The sequence below is a fragment of the Colias philodice genome, chromosome 3, assembly GCF_061535455.1.
Source record: "Colias philodice isolate Cphi_HAF_F1 chromosome 3, ilColPhil1 Martin Lab GWU primary, whole genome shotgun sequence".
Taxonomy (NCBI): Eukaryota; Metazoa; Arthropoda; class Insecta; order Lepidoptera; family Pieridae; genus Colias; species Colias philodice.
This window is the reverse complement of record NC_143088.1, coordinates 10,313,053-10,330,342: the sequence shown is the minus strand read 5'-3', so window position 1 is coordinate 10,330,342 and position 17,290 is coordinate 10,313,053. Positions and strand designations below refer to the sequence as shown.

Here is a 17,290-nt window from a genome sequence, read left to right as displayed (position 1 = left end):
TCGCACTTTGTTACAAAAATATTATTATGGACCGTTTTCTATAGACCATGACTATTATTTGCATACTTGGATTATTATTAGATATGAATACATACATTTTTACTAGACTTATTCTGTACAATGCTACCTATTGTATTGTATTAACCATGTATTAACTTAACCTGATCGTTATTCATTTTAAGAACTCGTAATTTCACTCTATTAAATCTTACAATTTACTTATAAGAAAGTAAAGATAATTAGATGGAGCAAGTTGATCCATTATGATTATTGTCCCTCTAAGTAGAACCAAATTTATTGTAAGTGCAGAGACATGCATTTTTAGGCAACAGGCAACACTTAAACCAACCGTCATCGACTGTCTACGCCGTCATCTATTAACACAGATAATAAACCACCATGTGCAAACTACGAAGCAACTTTGTACTCGTGTCAACTATCAACACAGATAATAAAACACAAATTTCAGTAAAAACTATTGTAATTCTCCACAATTGCTTATAGTAACTTTCACGAACGTGGTCCCGCCTTTGCTCCCGAACCGTTCCATCTTCTTCAGAACATCCAAACCGGAGATCACGTGACCGAACACAACGTGCTTTCCGTCGAGCCATTCCGTTCTGAAAAAAATATTTTATTTATGAATTATTATATATGATAACACCTTATCATAATGTTTTAGGGCATTAAAAAATGTTACGGAGATAGCAAAGGGCATTAAAATCTATGGGTACCTACTTTTAATTTACGATTTCCCGTAGGTATTCAATATTTTGATTTATGGCAGAAGATTAGGAAATCTGGTATGAGTTGAAAACAATATTTATCAGCGCAAAAGAAAATTCCTGTATAAAGAGTTTATCACCTTTTACGCCAAAATTTGTAGACTGTACTATTTTAGGTACACATACTTAGCTGCACATATAAAGAACTGTGATCCATTTGTATTAGGCCCAGAGTTAACCATGCTCAATATACCGGGACCAGTGTGTTTTAATATAAAATTCTCGTCTTCAAACTTATTCCCATATATTGATTTCCCTCCTCTACCGTTGTGATTCGTGAAATCACCACCTTGACACATCTGATCAAATGGTTAAGGAATACAAAAGCAATAGATACAATTTCAAATAATATGTAACTTTTATGAGAATAAGACGTCATAAACAACAAAACAAAATTATATAATTAATATCAAGTAAATATCATTGAGTATGTTTTCATTTCATTGAGAAATAATAGAACAATAGACAACAAAATCATAACATACAGACTTTCTTGTTACTACTTGAAATTTAGTAAAATTAGCTTGCAATCTAAAATCTATTATTAATATTATATATAAATCTCGTGTCACAATGTTTGTCCTCAATAGACTCCTAAACCACTTAAAACCGATTATAATAAAATTCGCACATCATGTGCAGTTCGATCCAACTTGAGAGATAGGATAGTTTTTATGAAAAAAAAACGTAAACTTGTAGGTACCACGGGCGAAGCCGGGGCGAACCGCTAGTCTATTATAAAATTTCTAATTTTCAATGAACTTTGGTTTATTTATTCATCTTATTAATAAAAGACCATTAATTAAAGTATCATTTCTAAAAACTAATTCACGTCTATTAATAAAATTAATCAGATCTTTTATCACCATCATCTATTAAAAGGATACAAAATCCGGAATGATCCTGTGAAAGCAGCTATCCTGGTACCCAAACCCCTTTTCATGTGTACAGAGCACTCTAAAGTTTTCTGCAGTCTTTGGAACTATGTCTGCTCTAAGCATCATTATAATGCGGCCAATCTTTTGCCTATCGACACAGATGTCGAAATATACTTGCGGGTTCTTCTTTTCTGTTACCTCTGGTGCGATGGGCTGTAAAAATAAATGTAATGACTCAGTTATGTAGATATGTATTTAAGTCCTTACGCTCATATAAGAGAACAATTATTATAACATCAATGAAACAGTAAAGACTTTGCAGTACAGCTTATTTTTATAAGCTGTAGCTTATAAAAAAAAGCTCCTGTAGGAGCCTAATCCTGTAGGATTGATCTGTACTAATTATAAAAATACGAGCCATTTTATTATATTATTATTTCTTCATACTATAATAGATTGACCTGATTATATTTTTATATTGATGAAGTAAAATATCAGCATAGTAAAACCACAAGGAAAAAACTAAAAAATAAAACTATTAATGTATTAGATCACCTTGTCTCTTAAAAACATAAGTATTGCTAAGTGCTCTATAATAATGAATTAATACTCATTTAACTATATTTCATAGAGATTCTACAACTAAGTAACAAGTAAAAACTATATAGATGTGTCCTGTCAAATAGATGTTACCAAGATGTTACTCACTGTTTCGTTCTCCATATTATTTTTTAAATTGTCACCATCACAATCACTATTTTGATACGTGTCACACATTGTTTGGAAGAGTAATTCAAGCAGGAAAAAGTGGTTAATATTAAAGGCGAAGCAACTTTGTACTCGTGTCAACTATCAAGTATCAACACAGATAATAAAACACAAATTTCAGTAAAAACTATTGTAATTCTCCACAATTGCTTATAGTAACTTTCACAGACGTGGTCCCACCCTTGCTTCCGTATCGTTCCATCTTCTTCAGAACATCCAAACCGGAGATCACGTGACCGAACACAACGTGCTTTCCGTCGAGCCATTCCGTTCTGATAAAAAATATTTTATTTATGAATTATTACATGATAAGGTTATCATAATATTAAAATGTTACGGAGATCGCAAATGGCATTGAAATCTATGGGTACTTTTTAATTTATGATTTTCCGTATTCAATATTTTGATTTATGGGAGTAGAATATGAAATCTGGTATGAGATAAAATTGAATACAACATTTATTGACGCAAAAGAAAGTTATTGCCTTTTTCGCTAAATTTCGAGAAAAAAATCATATAGGGTTTCAAACTAGAATGCATATTTCTTTAGCACCTCGAATTAAGTGACTACCCAATTCAATACCTATATAATAAGGTTCTATGATTCATATAAATTCATATATGTATACTATATTACACATACTTAGCTGTACATAGAAAGAACTGTGATCCATTTGTATTAGGCCCAGAGTTCGCCATACTCAATATACCGGGGCCAGTGTGTTTTAATGTGAAATTCTCGTCTTCAAACTTATTCCCATATATTGATTTCCCTCCTGTACCGTTGTGATTCGTGAAATCACCACCTTGACACATCTGATTAAATGGTTAAGGAATTTAAGAGAATAATATACAATTTTATTTCAACAACAGTTCAAAACATGTGTTGTCATCAATTATTATTAGACATTAACCAATAATTTTGAATATGAAAAATACAATATTAACACAAAAATAAATAACTCAACTAGACATAGCCTCTGTCATATTTATTATGGACTAGCTGTTGCCCGCGACTTCGTCCGCGATTCGGTCGTTTTTAGTCATTCGTCGCTTAAAAAAAATACGTGACACTTTATTTTTGAATGTTCTTAATTGTCTCTTATAAAATTTAACTACATTAAAATTGAATACTCTGATAAGAAAATCTTAAAATCATCGAAAATCATAGACATCGAATATCTGAGGAAAACATGAATGAATGTGATTTAAATTCTACATTTCTTAGTAATTAAAATAATAATCTAAATTAAATGTAGATTAACAGTTTGAGCGCACCATTATAGAATATGTACCTAAGTAATAAATTACGTTAGTTTACATAGTAACTTTACTAAAAACATGATGACTTTCTTTCGCGCTCGGTACCACAAACTAAACATGTTTGTGGTACGTGGCCCGCGTCACTTTACCCCCCACGAGTTCCCCTCCGTTGCTATGCGAAAATACATTCGTCGCCCTACTGTAGGAAAAATTGTAATACTGCGGCCTGGGCGTTATAACACGCTCAGGGAATTCCTGAGTGCTGATAGACTTCCGTCTATCGGCATTTATACCAATTTTATATTAATATCACCATCTTGAGGAAAAGCTTCTAATGTCGATTTAAAACGCATATATACGGATTAACCTGATGAATTAACATGTTCTAAAATTGTGAAATGAGTTCAGTTTTAAATTCGAGAAATATTGATTTCTTGTATTCGATTATTCGTCGTAGTCGAATACAAAATATATTTAAAGAAACTTAGGTTGGCCTTCAGGCAAAAGGGATCCTATCAAATGATAAACTTGACCTTGTATCTTAAAAGTAAGAATGAAAGGAGCATCTGATAATTGTTGAGCACCAAAGGATCATTTAAAACGCAATACTATAAGAGCTAATATTGTCTAAGAACTGTTTAGATTGCACATGTTCCTCTAAAACTTAAAAGTAGTGATTTCAAAGGTTCCGGCGTATCTTCAAACGAAAGCCGACTCCTTACTCCACTTTAAAGCATTACAAAAAGAACATACTACGTTAATATCGCCTATACAGAAGATGATCTGTAAGTAATCAATTGTGAGGTTATAAGCAAACCCACTTTTATATTATTTTGTCGGACCACACCACCGAATTTGTAGATTGATCTTCTATGTTTACCTCTAAGTCATTAAGACTATGTCGAAATCTGTCTGCAATAAGACGGGCCTCTCGCTATTCGTCCGTTTAAAGAGACCAATAGTTTCAATTCTTAATCTTTCATTAAACAAACTTATTAATCGTTCTTGTCTCAAATAATGGTAATATTCGCGTCCCTACTCTAGTCATTGCTTATGCTCATGTTCATCTTTGAGAGATCGAATAATATTATGGTGCACCCTATTATTTGTCAAACGGTCTTCATATTGAGTAAAAGTTTCAGAATTCTCGAGATAAAATATGACGATCGTGATCAGCTGTGAGACGTAATTCCCTCTCAGTGAGGGTTTCGGTCTCACGGGATAGTATAATATGCCATTTGCGATCAGCTGTGAGACGTTATATATACCCTCAGTGAAGGTTTCGGTCTCACAGGATAGTACATGCCGTTCGCGGTCAGCTGTGAGCCGCAATTCTCGTTGTGAAGCGGTTTCAGGTTCGGCATAACACATGTTGTTTTCGGTCAATAGTAAGCCTCTTATCTCTAACGATCCTTGAGAACTCTTATTTCTCATTTTCTTAACTTTGCTCGAATTTCGATATATAAAGATTTTTTAGGTGGCACTGATGCGGGTGAATAAAAATTAAAACGGACTAAGAGTGTTATAATCTCAATCATCATCATCAATACATATAATAAAATTGTGGAAAAGTGATGTCTGTACAATTAAAATATGTAGAAAAAAATTAGCAGGTGTTATTATTATCGAGAAATCGAGAGAAACCATTTTTTTCTCTTAAAAGCTCCCCCCCTCCCACTTCCCGAACTCCGATTGACCGTAATTTATTTTTCCTTACATTTTTATCATATCCTTTTCTAATGGGTTTCATCCTACTGCGATTTTTTTTTGTTTCAAAAATTATCTACCCTGGTGTATAGGTAAATTTTCCACATAAAATGTCCTTTAAATTATGTCGTATTATATTTTTAACCCCCGACGCAAAAAGACTGGTGTTATGTGTTTGACCGCTATGTATTTCTGTGTGTGTGTGTGTGTCTGTCTATGGCACCGTAGCTGGCTAACAGGTAAACCGAATTAGATGCGGTTTTTTTTGTTAGGCAGAATATTTTCCGACGCTGGTTCTTAGATAAAGTGTATCAAAATTGGTTCATCCACTTATTATACCTACATAGTGGTAAAAGTGGGAATGAAAAAAATGAAAGTTATAATTTATTTTTAAAGATCGTCGGGAAGTTTATGAAATTATTTATTCCTTTTTCTATACACTTTTCTTCGTCTAAACGGTTTAGTTACGTGCTCTCTCTCTCTTCAGCCTTTAGTTACGTGCGTGAGACAGGAAAGATCTAATTTGGATTTGATAAAAACTGAGTATCGATTAAGCTGATCAGTGGCTACTGGCTACACCATAGATTATTAAAAACATCCGTTTAAGAAAGGAAGGAAATAGAATTTGCTCCTCTCCCCCCCCTGGTTCCTAAAAAATAATATGACATAATTTAAAAGAAATTTTACGTAGAATTAGTTAGGTATTTCTTTTTTTATTTTCGATATTATATACTAATCATAATTTTTAATTACAATATGTAGTAACTATTTGGTATAGGTTAGGCATTTCATTTCTTGATTTTCTTTAATAATTTGGTACGTAAGTTTTTTAGCTCAGTTTAGTAAGAAATTTTAATAACAATTCTTTTAATTATTTATGGTAGTACAACAGTACAGTATGGTTGTACGTATTTACTCAATAATTGTATGTTAAGTAGTAATTCAGCATGGGCGTAGCCACGGTGGGGCTGGGTGGGGCGCTTACCCTGGCTTTGATCTGGTAGGTACTAATTGTGAAGGGGAGTGGGCGTGGGCGTGGGATTGGGACTGAACGTGGCATATGGCGTGGGAGTGCGAGTGGGCGCGGGAGTGGGAGCATGAAAATAAAAATGATTTTTTATTGTTGCCCCACCCTGAGCCCATGGTCATAGGTCCCATAGTCACTATTCCACGCGAACGAAGTCGCGGGGACAGCTAGTAGACAAATATAATCAGAAAGCTTTGAACTCCTAAGCTCAACCATAAAAGATAGACATTTATGATGTCGGGAGATATTTTTTATATAATATGGAGAACATTTCTTTCATACTTGATTTCTGTGTAGCTTTAACCATTAAGATACACGCATTAAGAACGCACACGCGACGAAAGCTTAAAAATGGAGTTGCTGCTCTGCTCACGAATATGAAAAATAATTGTACCAAGTTTCGTTTAAATCCGTCGAGTAATTTTTGTTTCTATAACGGTTATACAGACAGACAGACGGACAAACATTTTTGACGTCGATGTCGATCTCTAATCACCTCGTGATAGTTATTTAGGAAATATATTTCATGTGCAGAATTGACCTCTACAGATTTAATATAAGTAGGTATACATATATTTAGATTCCAATTTCCATGTAACGTTAAATTCGACTATACAATAACTAACAGACAACGCAGGTTACTCTCGTTTCCGTAAGTTGAGGCGGCTACATATTCGGTCCTAATAACATGACTTTTTGTGAACGAAACGACAGCGCGGTTTAATTCGATGGCAACACCATCAGAAAAAAGGAAATATTTTTAACTTTGAAAAAATATTATGATTTACACTATTAATACTATTTTAACATTAACACAAAATATAAGACTGTGAGTGTGTAAAAATAAATCCAGCTAGTTTCACATCACACTTATGTTTATAATTAGGTATACGACATGAAAATATATTAATTACCAAGCAATAATCATACAGATAAATACTGAACAAAAGTATTAACAGTCAAAGTATATTTTTACTAACAACATGTAAATGATGAAGGAATAATAATTATCAACGAACTAACCTTTTTGTATTAGAGTCCCGCCTCGTGATCGAATTATTAAAACACGAAGATTTTTAAAAATGTAACCAATGAACACAATCAATATTAGATTAACTGTAATGGTGTCTAGTTTGACTTAAAATAATATACATCTACCCTCACTTTTAAAAATGTAGTATATTCACACGAATTATATAAGCGCACCTTATAGGGAAGGGAAGATTTATTATGGGTTAAAGAGTTAAATAAATAAATAACATAATTATATTTAAATTATTAATTTTTAACATTGTGTTCAGTAGTCTTAACATGTAAATTGATTTGATTTTTACGAAATCTCATAGATGGCGCTGAATCAAATTTGTCTTTATAGTACTAAGATTCATTAAACAGTTTCTCTGCCCAAATTACGTAAATGACGTAGTTTTTATAATGTAAAGCTAGATAATAGCATGGCTTACTCAAAAACAACATTTAAACATGAGTCTTTAGATTGTACGCTGTCGTAGTACACGGAATACGAAAGAAAAGTAAAGGTTCACAGCTCTTCCCCCGGAGGTGATAGCATGATAATATGTTTAAAAAAACCTCACACGACCTGTTAGTAATATTCATGCAAAATTTGAAGTCAATCTATGCAGTACTTTTCGAGATTAGCTCGGACAAACATACAGACAAACAGACAAACAGACAAACAGACAAAAATTCTAAAAACTATATTTTTGGCTTCTATATCGATTATAGATCATGGATTATGTATTCTTTTAAAAAAATATTCAATGTACAGTTTTGACTTTCCTACGATTTTATTATATGTATAGATGAGTAGAAATAGTTATACAATTTTCTATTGTATTTCAAAAACATGACAGACTAAAAAATTATGTGTTTTATCTCTAATGTTTAAAAAATGAATCTAATTTATAATGATAATAGGTTAATTTATCAAATTCACTACTACATAAGGTTTAAAAGCCAAAAGTACACAAAACATTTATCATCATCTATTAAAAGGATACAAAATCCGGAATGATCCTGTGAAAGCTGCTACCCTGGTAACCAAACCCCTTTTCATGTGTACAGAGCACTCTAAAGTTTTCTGCAGTCTTTGGAACTATGTCTGCTCTGAGCATCATTATAATGCGGCCAATCTCTTGCTTACCAGCACAGATGTCGAAATATACTTGCGGGTTCTTTTTTTCTGTAACCTTTGGTGCGATAGGCTGTAAAATAAATGTTATAAAAGAAAAGTTCACTTATAGCAATTTTAAGTTTGTAATGTTTTCATTTGAAAATACATCCATAACATTTTATTTCTTTAAAGGTGTAGAGCCTGGTATAGTTGGCTTTTAGGCCAATTTATGCACAAAAATGTTGTTGCTTTTTAATTTATGTACTTATCTATACTAATATTATAAAGCTGAAGAGTTTGTTTGTTTGTTTATTTGAACATGCTCATCTCAGGAACTAACTAGTCTGATGGTCTAAGATCCGAACATAAGGCGAAATTCAACGGCGTGATAATAGAATGAGACCAATTTTATAATTAATTTAGTCTATTAAAAAATGTATTAAAAATGGGTTGACTGGGAAAATCCTGGACAGGACATTTTTAATGAATTTAAAAAAAAACATTTTTTTTTAATTAATTGCAGTATCAAGATAATAAAAAAAAAATATAATAGACTTAAAGTATGAAACCTACAGAATGTGCAGTCATAGTTTTCTAATATTTACCGGGACAAACGGCTAGGTTGGCAGGTATAAACAGGTATGTCGGTACCAGTTACTTTCACTTGATAGGATGATGAAAAAAAAAATTATGTCAGCACTGTCTTATTACAAAATTGTTTTATTATCTCGAAACTGCAATTTATAAAAAATAAAAATAAATAAAAAAATCTTAATTCATTAAAAATGTCCTGTCCAGGATTTTCCCAGTCAACCCATTTTTAATACATTTTTTAATAGACTAAATTAATTATAAAATTGGTCTCATTCTATTATCACGCCATTGAATTTCGCCTTATGTTCGGATCTTAGACCATGATTTGAAAAATTCTTTCGGTGTTAGATAGCCCATTTAGCAAGGAAGGCCATAGGCTATATATCATCACGCTAAGACCTACAGGAGCGGAGCAATGCAGGTGAAACCGCGGGGTACAGCCAGTATTAATATATTTCTTGTGTACAATAAAGAATAAATAAATACATATATAAAATACAACACAATACATACTGTAACAGTGTCAGTTTTTCCTTCATTAGTTTTATCCTCAGTATCTTTATCAACGCCCAGGGTCTCACCAGCATGCTTCTGTAACCAACTGTCCTCCGACCACACAGGTCTTGTGGATCCTTCTTTTATTCTCTGAGGTGCAGCTACATTCACTCTTACTGTGCGACCAAATAATTCCGAGTCGTTCTGAAAATGATGATTGAAATTTTAATACATCTAGAACAATTGTTAATGTTAAGAATTGATATGTTTAGCGTTAATTTTTACAGCTTTTTAAGTATGTATAGGATTTTAACAGTTTGTCCTATGGAGTGTTGAGTGATAATAAAGTGAAAATTATGCAAACGAACCTTTAAATAAAGTCAATCACAATGAAACTATTATTAAAATACGGGTAAAAGTTTCAGAATGATGTAATATATAGAGAAAAATATTATATTGCCGGCAAATGATTCGCGTCAACTGATCAAGAACTGAACAGCTTTGACTACACTCAAAACTAATAAATACCATGTTATCGATTGCGGCTGCTGCATCTTCAGCATTTTCAAACTCAATAAATGCAAAGCCTCTGTGTTTTTCAGTTTCATAATCCAAGGGTATTTGCACATCAACAAGATCTCCAAACGGAACAAAAGCGGCGTGTAAAACTTTCTCATCTACTTCCTCGGCTAATCCACCAACGTATATGGTACGTTTTGAGTTTGGTTTACTACTCATCTTGTTATAATTTTTAAAAACGTACAAATTTGTTTGTTTACAAATTATTATAACCTCCAAAACAGAAACCGTCACAACTTCACAAGCGAATCTTGATTGCTAAATGACAGTTGACACTGACAAAATGTCAACTGTCAATAGCTATTTGCGTAAATTTTGCGTACATTGCGTAGCAATACAGATAACGTAGTATTATATTATATATTATCTGTGTATAAGTGCTCTGAAAACTTAAAATTTGAATTAAAATTTTGAAGCAAGCAATAAATAATATAAAGGATATCATATTATTATGCTATAATTATTTGAATAAAGCATGCAAAGAATGATATTTCCTAGCTCATTAATCGCGAAAGAATTCCAACCAATACCCGCTGCCTAAGCCGCTGCCCCATCATTAAAGCGGCTCGATGGGGTGCAAAGTGGGGTTTTAGTCGGTAGGAATCCGACATAACCCACGGCTCCTTCCCGTGGGTATCTTTGGAAGATTTCCCCACTATAAAAAAAAAAGAAAAGGTAATGTCCCCATATTACGTGACTTCATATTTTGCTTAGTCCATAATTTTTTACATACAGATAAATAAATTACTTCATCAATATGACCGATTTGTAACAAAATTATAGTCACGCACATAATAATTATTGGAAACTTACTTTCCGTGTAACAACTATTACGGAAATTCAGTTTACCTTACTAAATACTATTAATACTACTTAATTAGATAATTAAAAGAAAAGTTTTCTTCAGGATACGTGGGTAAAACATTAATTAAATAGTTATCCAGAAAATATTCTTGATATTATTAATAACCATCGTCAATCCTATCCGTTTAATGCTTAGTATTATATAATGTAATGCAACTTTATGTCATTCCAAAGTAATATTTCTCTGAAAGGTGTTATAAACTCTCTTTGATCACTTTGATCGTAGATAGATAAACTTTATAGATTCATTGAATATTCCATCAATTACCTATATAATACAAGAAAACATTCAGGGACTGGACATTGAATTTCAGAACGATTTGGCAATAAAATATATCGAGGGATTTAATTTAAAAAAATGTGTGCGTGTACCTACTAGTATACACACGTAAGAAGTGAAACTTCTTTATGACCTTATTTTTTAAAAAATAATTTACAATATGCAACTTTACAGAAATACGTCGAACCACGCATAGTAGGGATAAGAAAAAGATGGCGCGTAACGGAAAAATGTCACGCGTAACGAAAAAATGTTACACTAAATTTTTTTCCAACCCTGATAAAGAAGTTTCACTTCAATAATATCTTATACAATTTAATTTATGTATAGGTATCACGGTTTTTTAGATGTAAATTACTATAACACAATGACAATCACAAGCTAGCCACTATAGTATATTTTTTAGTTCGTGTGTTAGTGTAAAAACGCTAATTAATGTATAATAATATTGTTTTTAGTACATTATGTTATTCATTAATAACTCGATTAACATAAATTCTGCATTTGTTTAAAGCGTGTAAATCGTTCTGATTAAATTACGAACATAACTTTTGATCGCTATCATCGTAATCAAGTAATCTATTCAGTACTAAACAGAGAAATATATCCAATTAATTTACTGAATCTGAAATGGCTAACTAAATTAGAATGACGATTTTAATATTATACCGTATTGGTTAACCTATTTTTATTAAGTTTATTTTTTTATTGAAGTGAAACTTCTTTATCGGGGTTGGACAAAAATTTAGTGTAACATTTTTGCGTTACGCCGTACGCGTGACATTTTTGCGTTACGCCGTACGCGTGACATTTTTGCGTTACGCCATACTCGTGACATTTTAAAGGTCATAAAGAAGTTTCACTTCTTACGTGTGTACTCTAGTACACGCATCCTACATTTTTTTTTTGTGCTAAGTAGGTATTTCTTAAAGTTCCAGTTGATAAAAATTACAATGATAATGGAGGATGAATGATATTAAATTGGAACAGTGGCAAAATAGAAGTAATTCATTTACAAATAAAATAATAGATACGTTACTTTTAATTAGTTTGGTACCTACTAAAAGTTGTTTCATTACCTGCTATCTTGATTGAAGTCTCATAATCTATTTAATTATTAAATTAAGGTTTTGCTAGTATTGAAGATTTAATCTAACAACATAGATATACATATTAAGAGGAATATGTTTATTTTTACATTCGATATATAAATAACTTTATACCTATACTATACATACCACAGACATGTATATTTAAGTAGACAACGCAAGTACCGCGATCTGTATGAAAACCAAGCGTGTCATATTTTTTGTACTGACCTTGACGCGTTATGACGTCACGAGCGCTTTTTAGTGATGTTAATTTCATTTTACGCTAAATCGATTAGGCCGCCACTCGCGCGGCGATTCTAGTATCGTCCTATCCCATCGAAGTAAATCGAAAGAAATCAGATCAAACTAGATCTATGTCTAAGAGGTAGTCAAATAAATGAATCGTAATCGATCACTAAATCGATTCAAGACAGAAAAATGATAATTACCATAGACAGAGGGATGATAAAATAAAGTTATAAACCTTTTAATTAGGGATGTAACGATACATGATTTTGCCGATACGATACCGATACCGATATTTGTGGTAATGTATCGGCGATACCGATACCGATACCGATATCGATGGCTTGGTAGAAAAATAAATAGTGAATTATGCATAAAAAGTTACCAACATTTAACAGAGACAGCTGTTAATCGTATTCTTTTAAATAAAAATGCCAAATCAAAAAACAACAAAACCATTTATTTTAGTATTATTATTTTACAAAGTCAGTTAAACTTTAAGTAATACACATACAATCAGTACCTAATAAAAGCTTACTATTGGTAGAGTTTTTTCAGAAAACAAAGTGCGCACGCGCGGGCGGCCTCCCGCATCGTTCATTGGGCGCGGGTTTTTGAATTTTTTGATATCAAAAAAATTGGTTGTTTATAAAGTAGGTTTACGATCGAGATGTTTACGTACGTGATAACATAATGCAGTGGCAGCGCTCGAGATGAAACGGGAGATCGGTCCGTCTCTCTCTCGTTATACCTGCGTTCGCGCTCGTGAGGTTTTGGTGTGACACAAGTTTATGAACATGTCACCCGACTAAAACGATTTTAAAAACGTTATCACGTTAAAAATTTAAAAAATTCAAAATTATTTATTTCTTTCCTTTACATAAACGTGATTGGAACACTCCTAGTAAGCAAATAAAATGCTTGTGTCAGGAGGTTCCGCTCTTCCTTAACACTATTACAGAAACAGAAATAAAACAATATGAATGAATACAATGCAAAAACATAAAAGAAAAGAAAGAATTTAATAAAAAAATATCGGTATCGGTTGATTTATTATCGGCGATACCGATATATCGGTTTGCCGATATATCGGCCGATATATCGGTATCGGTATCGGTATCGTTACATCCCTACTTTTAATATTCTAACAAGTAAACTAATGTGTTTTAGCTTTTTCTTACATATGCCCATTGAGTTACCATGTACTACGTACTAGAGAGGCCATCGAAAGAAAGTAATGAAACTGTCAATCAATCAATCTTTATGTCCCGTTGCATCGATCCATTTTCCTTTTATGTTCGGGTTACTTGGAAAACTGAAAAAACAAACATAGTCTAAGCAATAAGGAGTTTTCTTAAAAAACTCCCAAGATGACACTTTAACTAATGGCGTCCATGTCGTAATATTTATTTTTAGTACCTTTGTATTAAAATACTTAAAAGTTCTAGGTCAAGTCGTATTAAATGACAAAAAAAATCTATGCCTTTTTTTCTGAAAAATTGCTCCTACAAATTATCATTTTTCTGTTCGATTATAAAATCGATTAGAATCGAGAACTGTTGCATCAAATGAACATCACTAACCACAAAATTGGACAGAAAAATGAGAACAGAAAAATGAGAAGACGCTATTCATTGCTTGTTATCATACGACGCGATCTTTACCGTGCCAAGTAAAAGCCGCAATGTATTCCGAATCATTTCGTATGATTTGGTATCCGTGTTTGTCACGATCGTTTTCCACAAATATTCTTTATTTGATTTTAAAATAAATAGTGCATATTCTGATTAGAAAATTACTTACCGGTGGAAGGAAACATCTCTGCTAACTTGGCCACTCACAGCTGTGGAGTTTCTACAGTTTATAACGGCGCAATTCGGCATTTTACTTTATTCAGCTTCACGTCTTTCCTTGGCGAACTGCAAGCGCGGACTGAGTGTAGGCCAGCGTCAAGTAAGTTTCAATAACGTAGTTTGGACACGGGAAGTACATACACTCGCTTAGTCTATCTTGATACATGTCCGTGATACATACTATTCAGGTATAAGATGCGAATCATTAAACACCTGACAAATAGGAACACCTACCAGTAGATAGGCATATTAATTGACGATGTCACGGTATAACTACTGAACAGTTAAATCCATAGAGCCTTGATCGGTGAGTAATCTGAAATTCTATCTTTAGTTACACATACATGGTTGTAAGCTGTACCGTTTATTTCATGTGTTTAATTAAGCTTGAAATGTAATTGAATACGTCATAGCTCACTAGTGGATTAACAAAATGCTTTATTGAGAATGATATCGAAAAGTAACAATTTCGCTCCCAATTCCAAATCAAAGAAACTCTAGATGTAGCTATGCTACAAGCTGAACTATTTGTCCTTATAGAAAATCTTGCACAAAGGAACTCAAACTAAGAGGCACTAGTATCATATAAATATTTTATACATTTCTCATACTATGATATTAAACCCTAGCGGCTTAAAAATAATCTAAGAAAAATCATTTAAGTACATTTTTCAAGTATGTACTATATGTACTTACCGTTAACGCATCCAATACCACCCTCACGGCAATGAGCAAGTTACCTGCGGAGGATCTAGTCAAATGTGAAGTGTTTCCTCTCAATAGTAACATCTTTACAAAAACATTGTTAACTATTATGCGCATGAGATGGGCGTTAAATCCTTTCAAAGTTGGCAAGGTTCCTGGTATCGCTATTCTTGACCCCTATTGAACCCGGTTATTTTGTTACCTTACGCAATAACTGATGACAGATATTATAGTAGCGTTTATGACTTCAAATCTATACTTGTTAGAAGCACCGTTCCTGCACCATTAGTTACAAGAAATTGTGCAAGTTTATATATAAATGCGCCTGCGCTAACAATATAACAGGCCATCTCATTTAGTACGATGTTTAATTCGAAATACTTGTCGGCAATCATTTTTTCATAGGTGCAGCTCATCTAAGGTAAATAGACTTTTTCTGTAATGCAGACAGCAGAACCTCAAGAGAAAAATTATGTGCAAAGAAAACTATAAAAAAGCTTCGAGATTCCACGCTTCGACCAACCTGAAATTATTATTTAATATAGAATCCAAATCGTATAAACATACTTATTTATAACGTGTGATCTTTTCTAATTTAAGCTAAATAGGAAAAATAAAAATATTTTAAAATATTCGGCCTATAAAAATTCATACAGTTTTTATGTAATATATGAACATTCTTCATCCATAGGACAATAACTTTACACTTATAAAGATATAATTGTTCCACTCAGCTTTGCATAGGTACGAATGATTGATGTAACAATGTTTGTATAATCACAAGAGCAGAGGGAAAAAATGCTCTTAGCATGCTTATGATGATGAAATATAGAGTCTTGTCTATAGAAACTTTATTTGAATATAAAAATTGTAAAACAGCAGTGGTTGAATCGCAAATGCAAATACTTATTACTTAATTATTCAAAAACACAGACGCGGTTGAAATTACACTTATGATATTTTCACTAAGACAATTCTTATAATATCAATTCGGGTATTTGGAAAAATTCTCGAACCAACATGAATCCCGAATAAATTTTTGAGAGCGCTCCTTTTCGGCTGTCGTGTGAATTAAGCTTCCATACTGAACCATGCCACTAATAATATTCCGCTTTATCATCTTTTTACAACTGAATGACTTCTGGATGTAGGTACCACTAATAAAACATGCATTAAAGACTTATATTTTTTGACATACATACAAATAAATAGGTTAGGTACGATCGACCAAGAAGAAAACCATATTTTGCATTATTATGTTAAACCTACGTGTACTCTCCTTGAAATTATTAATGTTGTCCTGATATAATACTGAAATCGAGTGAAGTCCAATTAAGACCACCAATAATTCTATTAGATGATTATCAATTCCATGTTTCAAAATTTAAACGCTTTATTGAAAGGGCTTCCGTTATACTTCTTATTCATTAACACGCAATCGACCATAAGGTTGTTAAATTTTGGTCCCCCCAACCATACCTCTCGCAATGACTAGAGAGACTAGAGGACTATCGATCTAATGAGCTTTCATTGCATTAAATATCTACTGAATTATCCGAACGGGAAAAACAAAAGCATTTGGGATGTAAATAAAGAAGCTTAAAAACGTTAAGTATTCTTGTACTTTTAATTGCACTTTTTACCAAATCTGTATAAAATCTATGAAACAGGCTTTTACAGAACTTTACTTTACTTAACTTTACCAAATCGCAACCTAATTTGTAAATTAGAAAATTATGAGAGGTTACAAATGTCTTTTTGTTGTCTATTACTAAGTAAATGCAAAATCAAAAACATATCGGAGCTCTTAAAAATAATACACTTGATCGATTTGATCGAGCTTTAAGCTCAGCATCATCACTATTCCTGATTGTCCCTGATTATTCAAAATTGTATCTTTGAAAAATCGCGACCAAGTATCTTAGAAAAATGGCCAAACCAAAAGCTCTACGCTTGCAATCCCCCCACATCGAGTATAAAACAAGTACGACGATGCTTTCGCGTGTACTCCCTGCGCAAGG

General features: G+C 32.6%; 2 protein-coding genes across 2 annotated transcripts; both read right to left on the bottom strand.

Annotated features, from left to right (window-relative positions):
• Positions 1–463: 463 nt before the first annotated feature.
• Positions 464–2,502, bottom strand: LOC149489991 (peptidyl-prolyl cis-trans isomerase A-like). Its single transcript, XM_089714779.1, has 4 exons — positions 2,372–2,502; positions 1,673–1,876; positions 912–1,084; positions 464–620 (listed from the first exon to the last, which is right to left on the bottom strand). Exons 1-4 carry the CDS (start codon positions 2,438–2,440, stop codon positions 476–478), a joined length of 591 nt encoding a protein of 196 aa, XP_089570905.1. The 5' UTR covers positions 2,441–2,502; the 3' UTR covers positions 464–475.
• A 44-nt stretch (positions 2,503–2,546) lies between these two features.
• Positions 2,547–10,474, bottom strand: cyp33 (peptidylprolyl isomerase cyclophilin-33). Its single transcript, XM_089714778.1, has 5 exons — positions 10,180–10,474; positions 9,670–9,855; positions 8,450–8,653; positions 3,075–3,247; positions 2,547–2,703 (listed from the first exon to the last, which is right to left on the bottom strand). The coding sequence occupies exons 1-5, from the start codon at positions 10,387–10,389 to the stop codon at positions 2,559–2,561; spliced, it is 918 nt and encodes a 305-aa protein (XP_089570904.1). The 5' UTR covers positions 10,390–10,474; the 3' UTR covers positions 2,547–2,558.
• Positions 10,475–17,290: the final 6,816 nt, after the last annotated feature.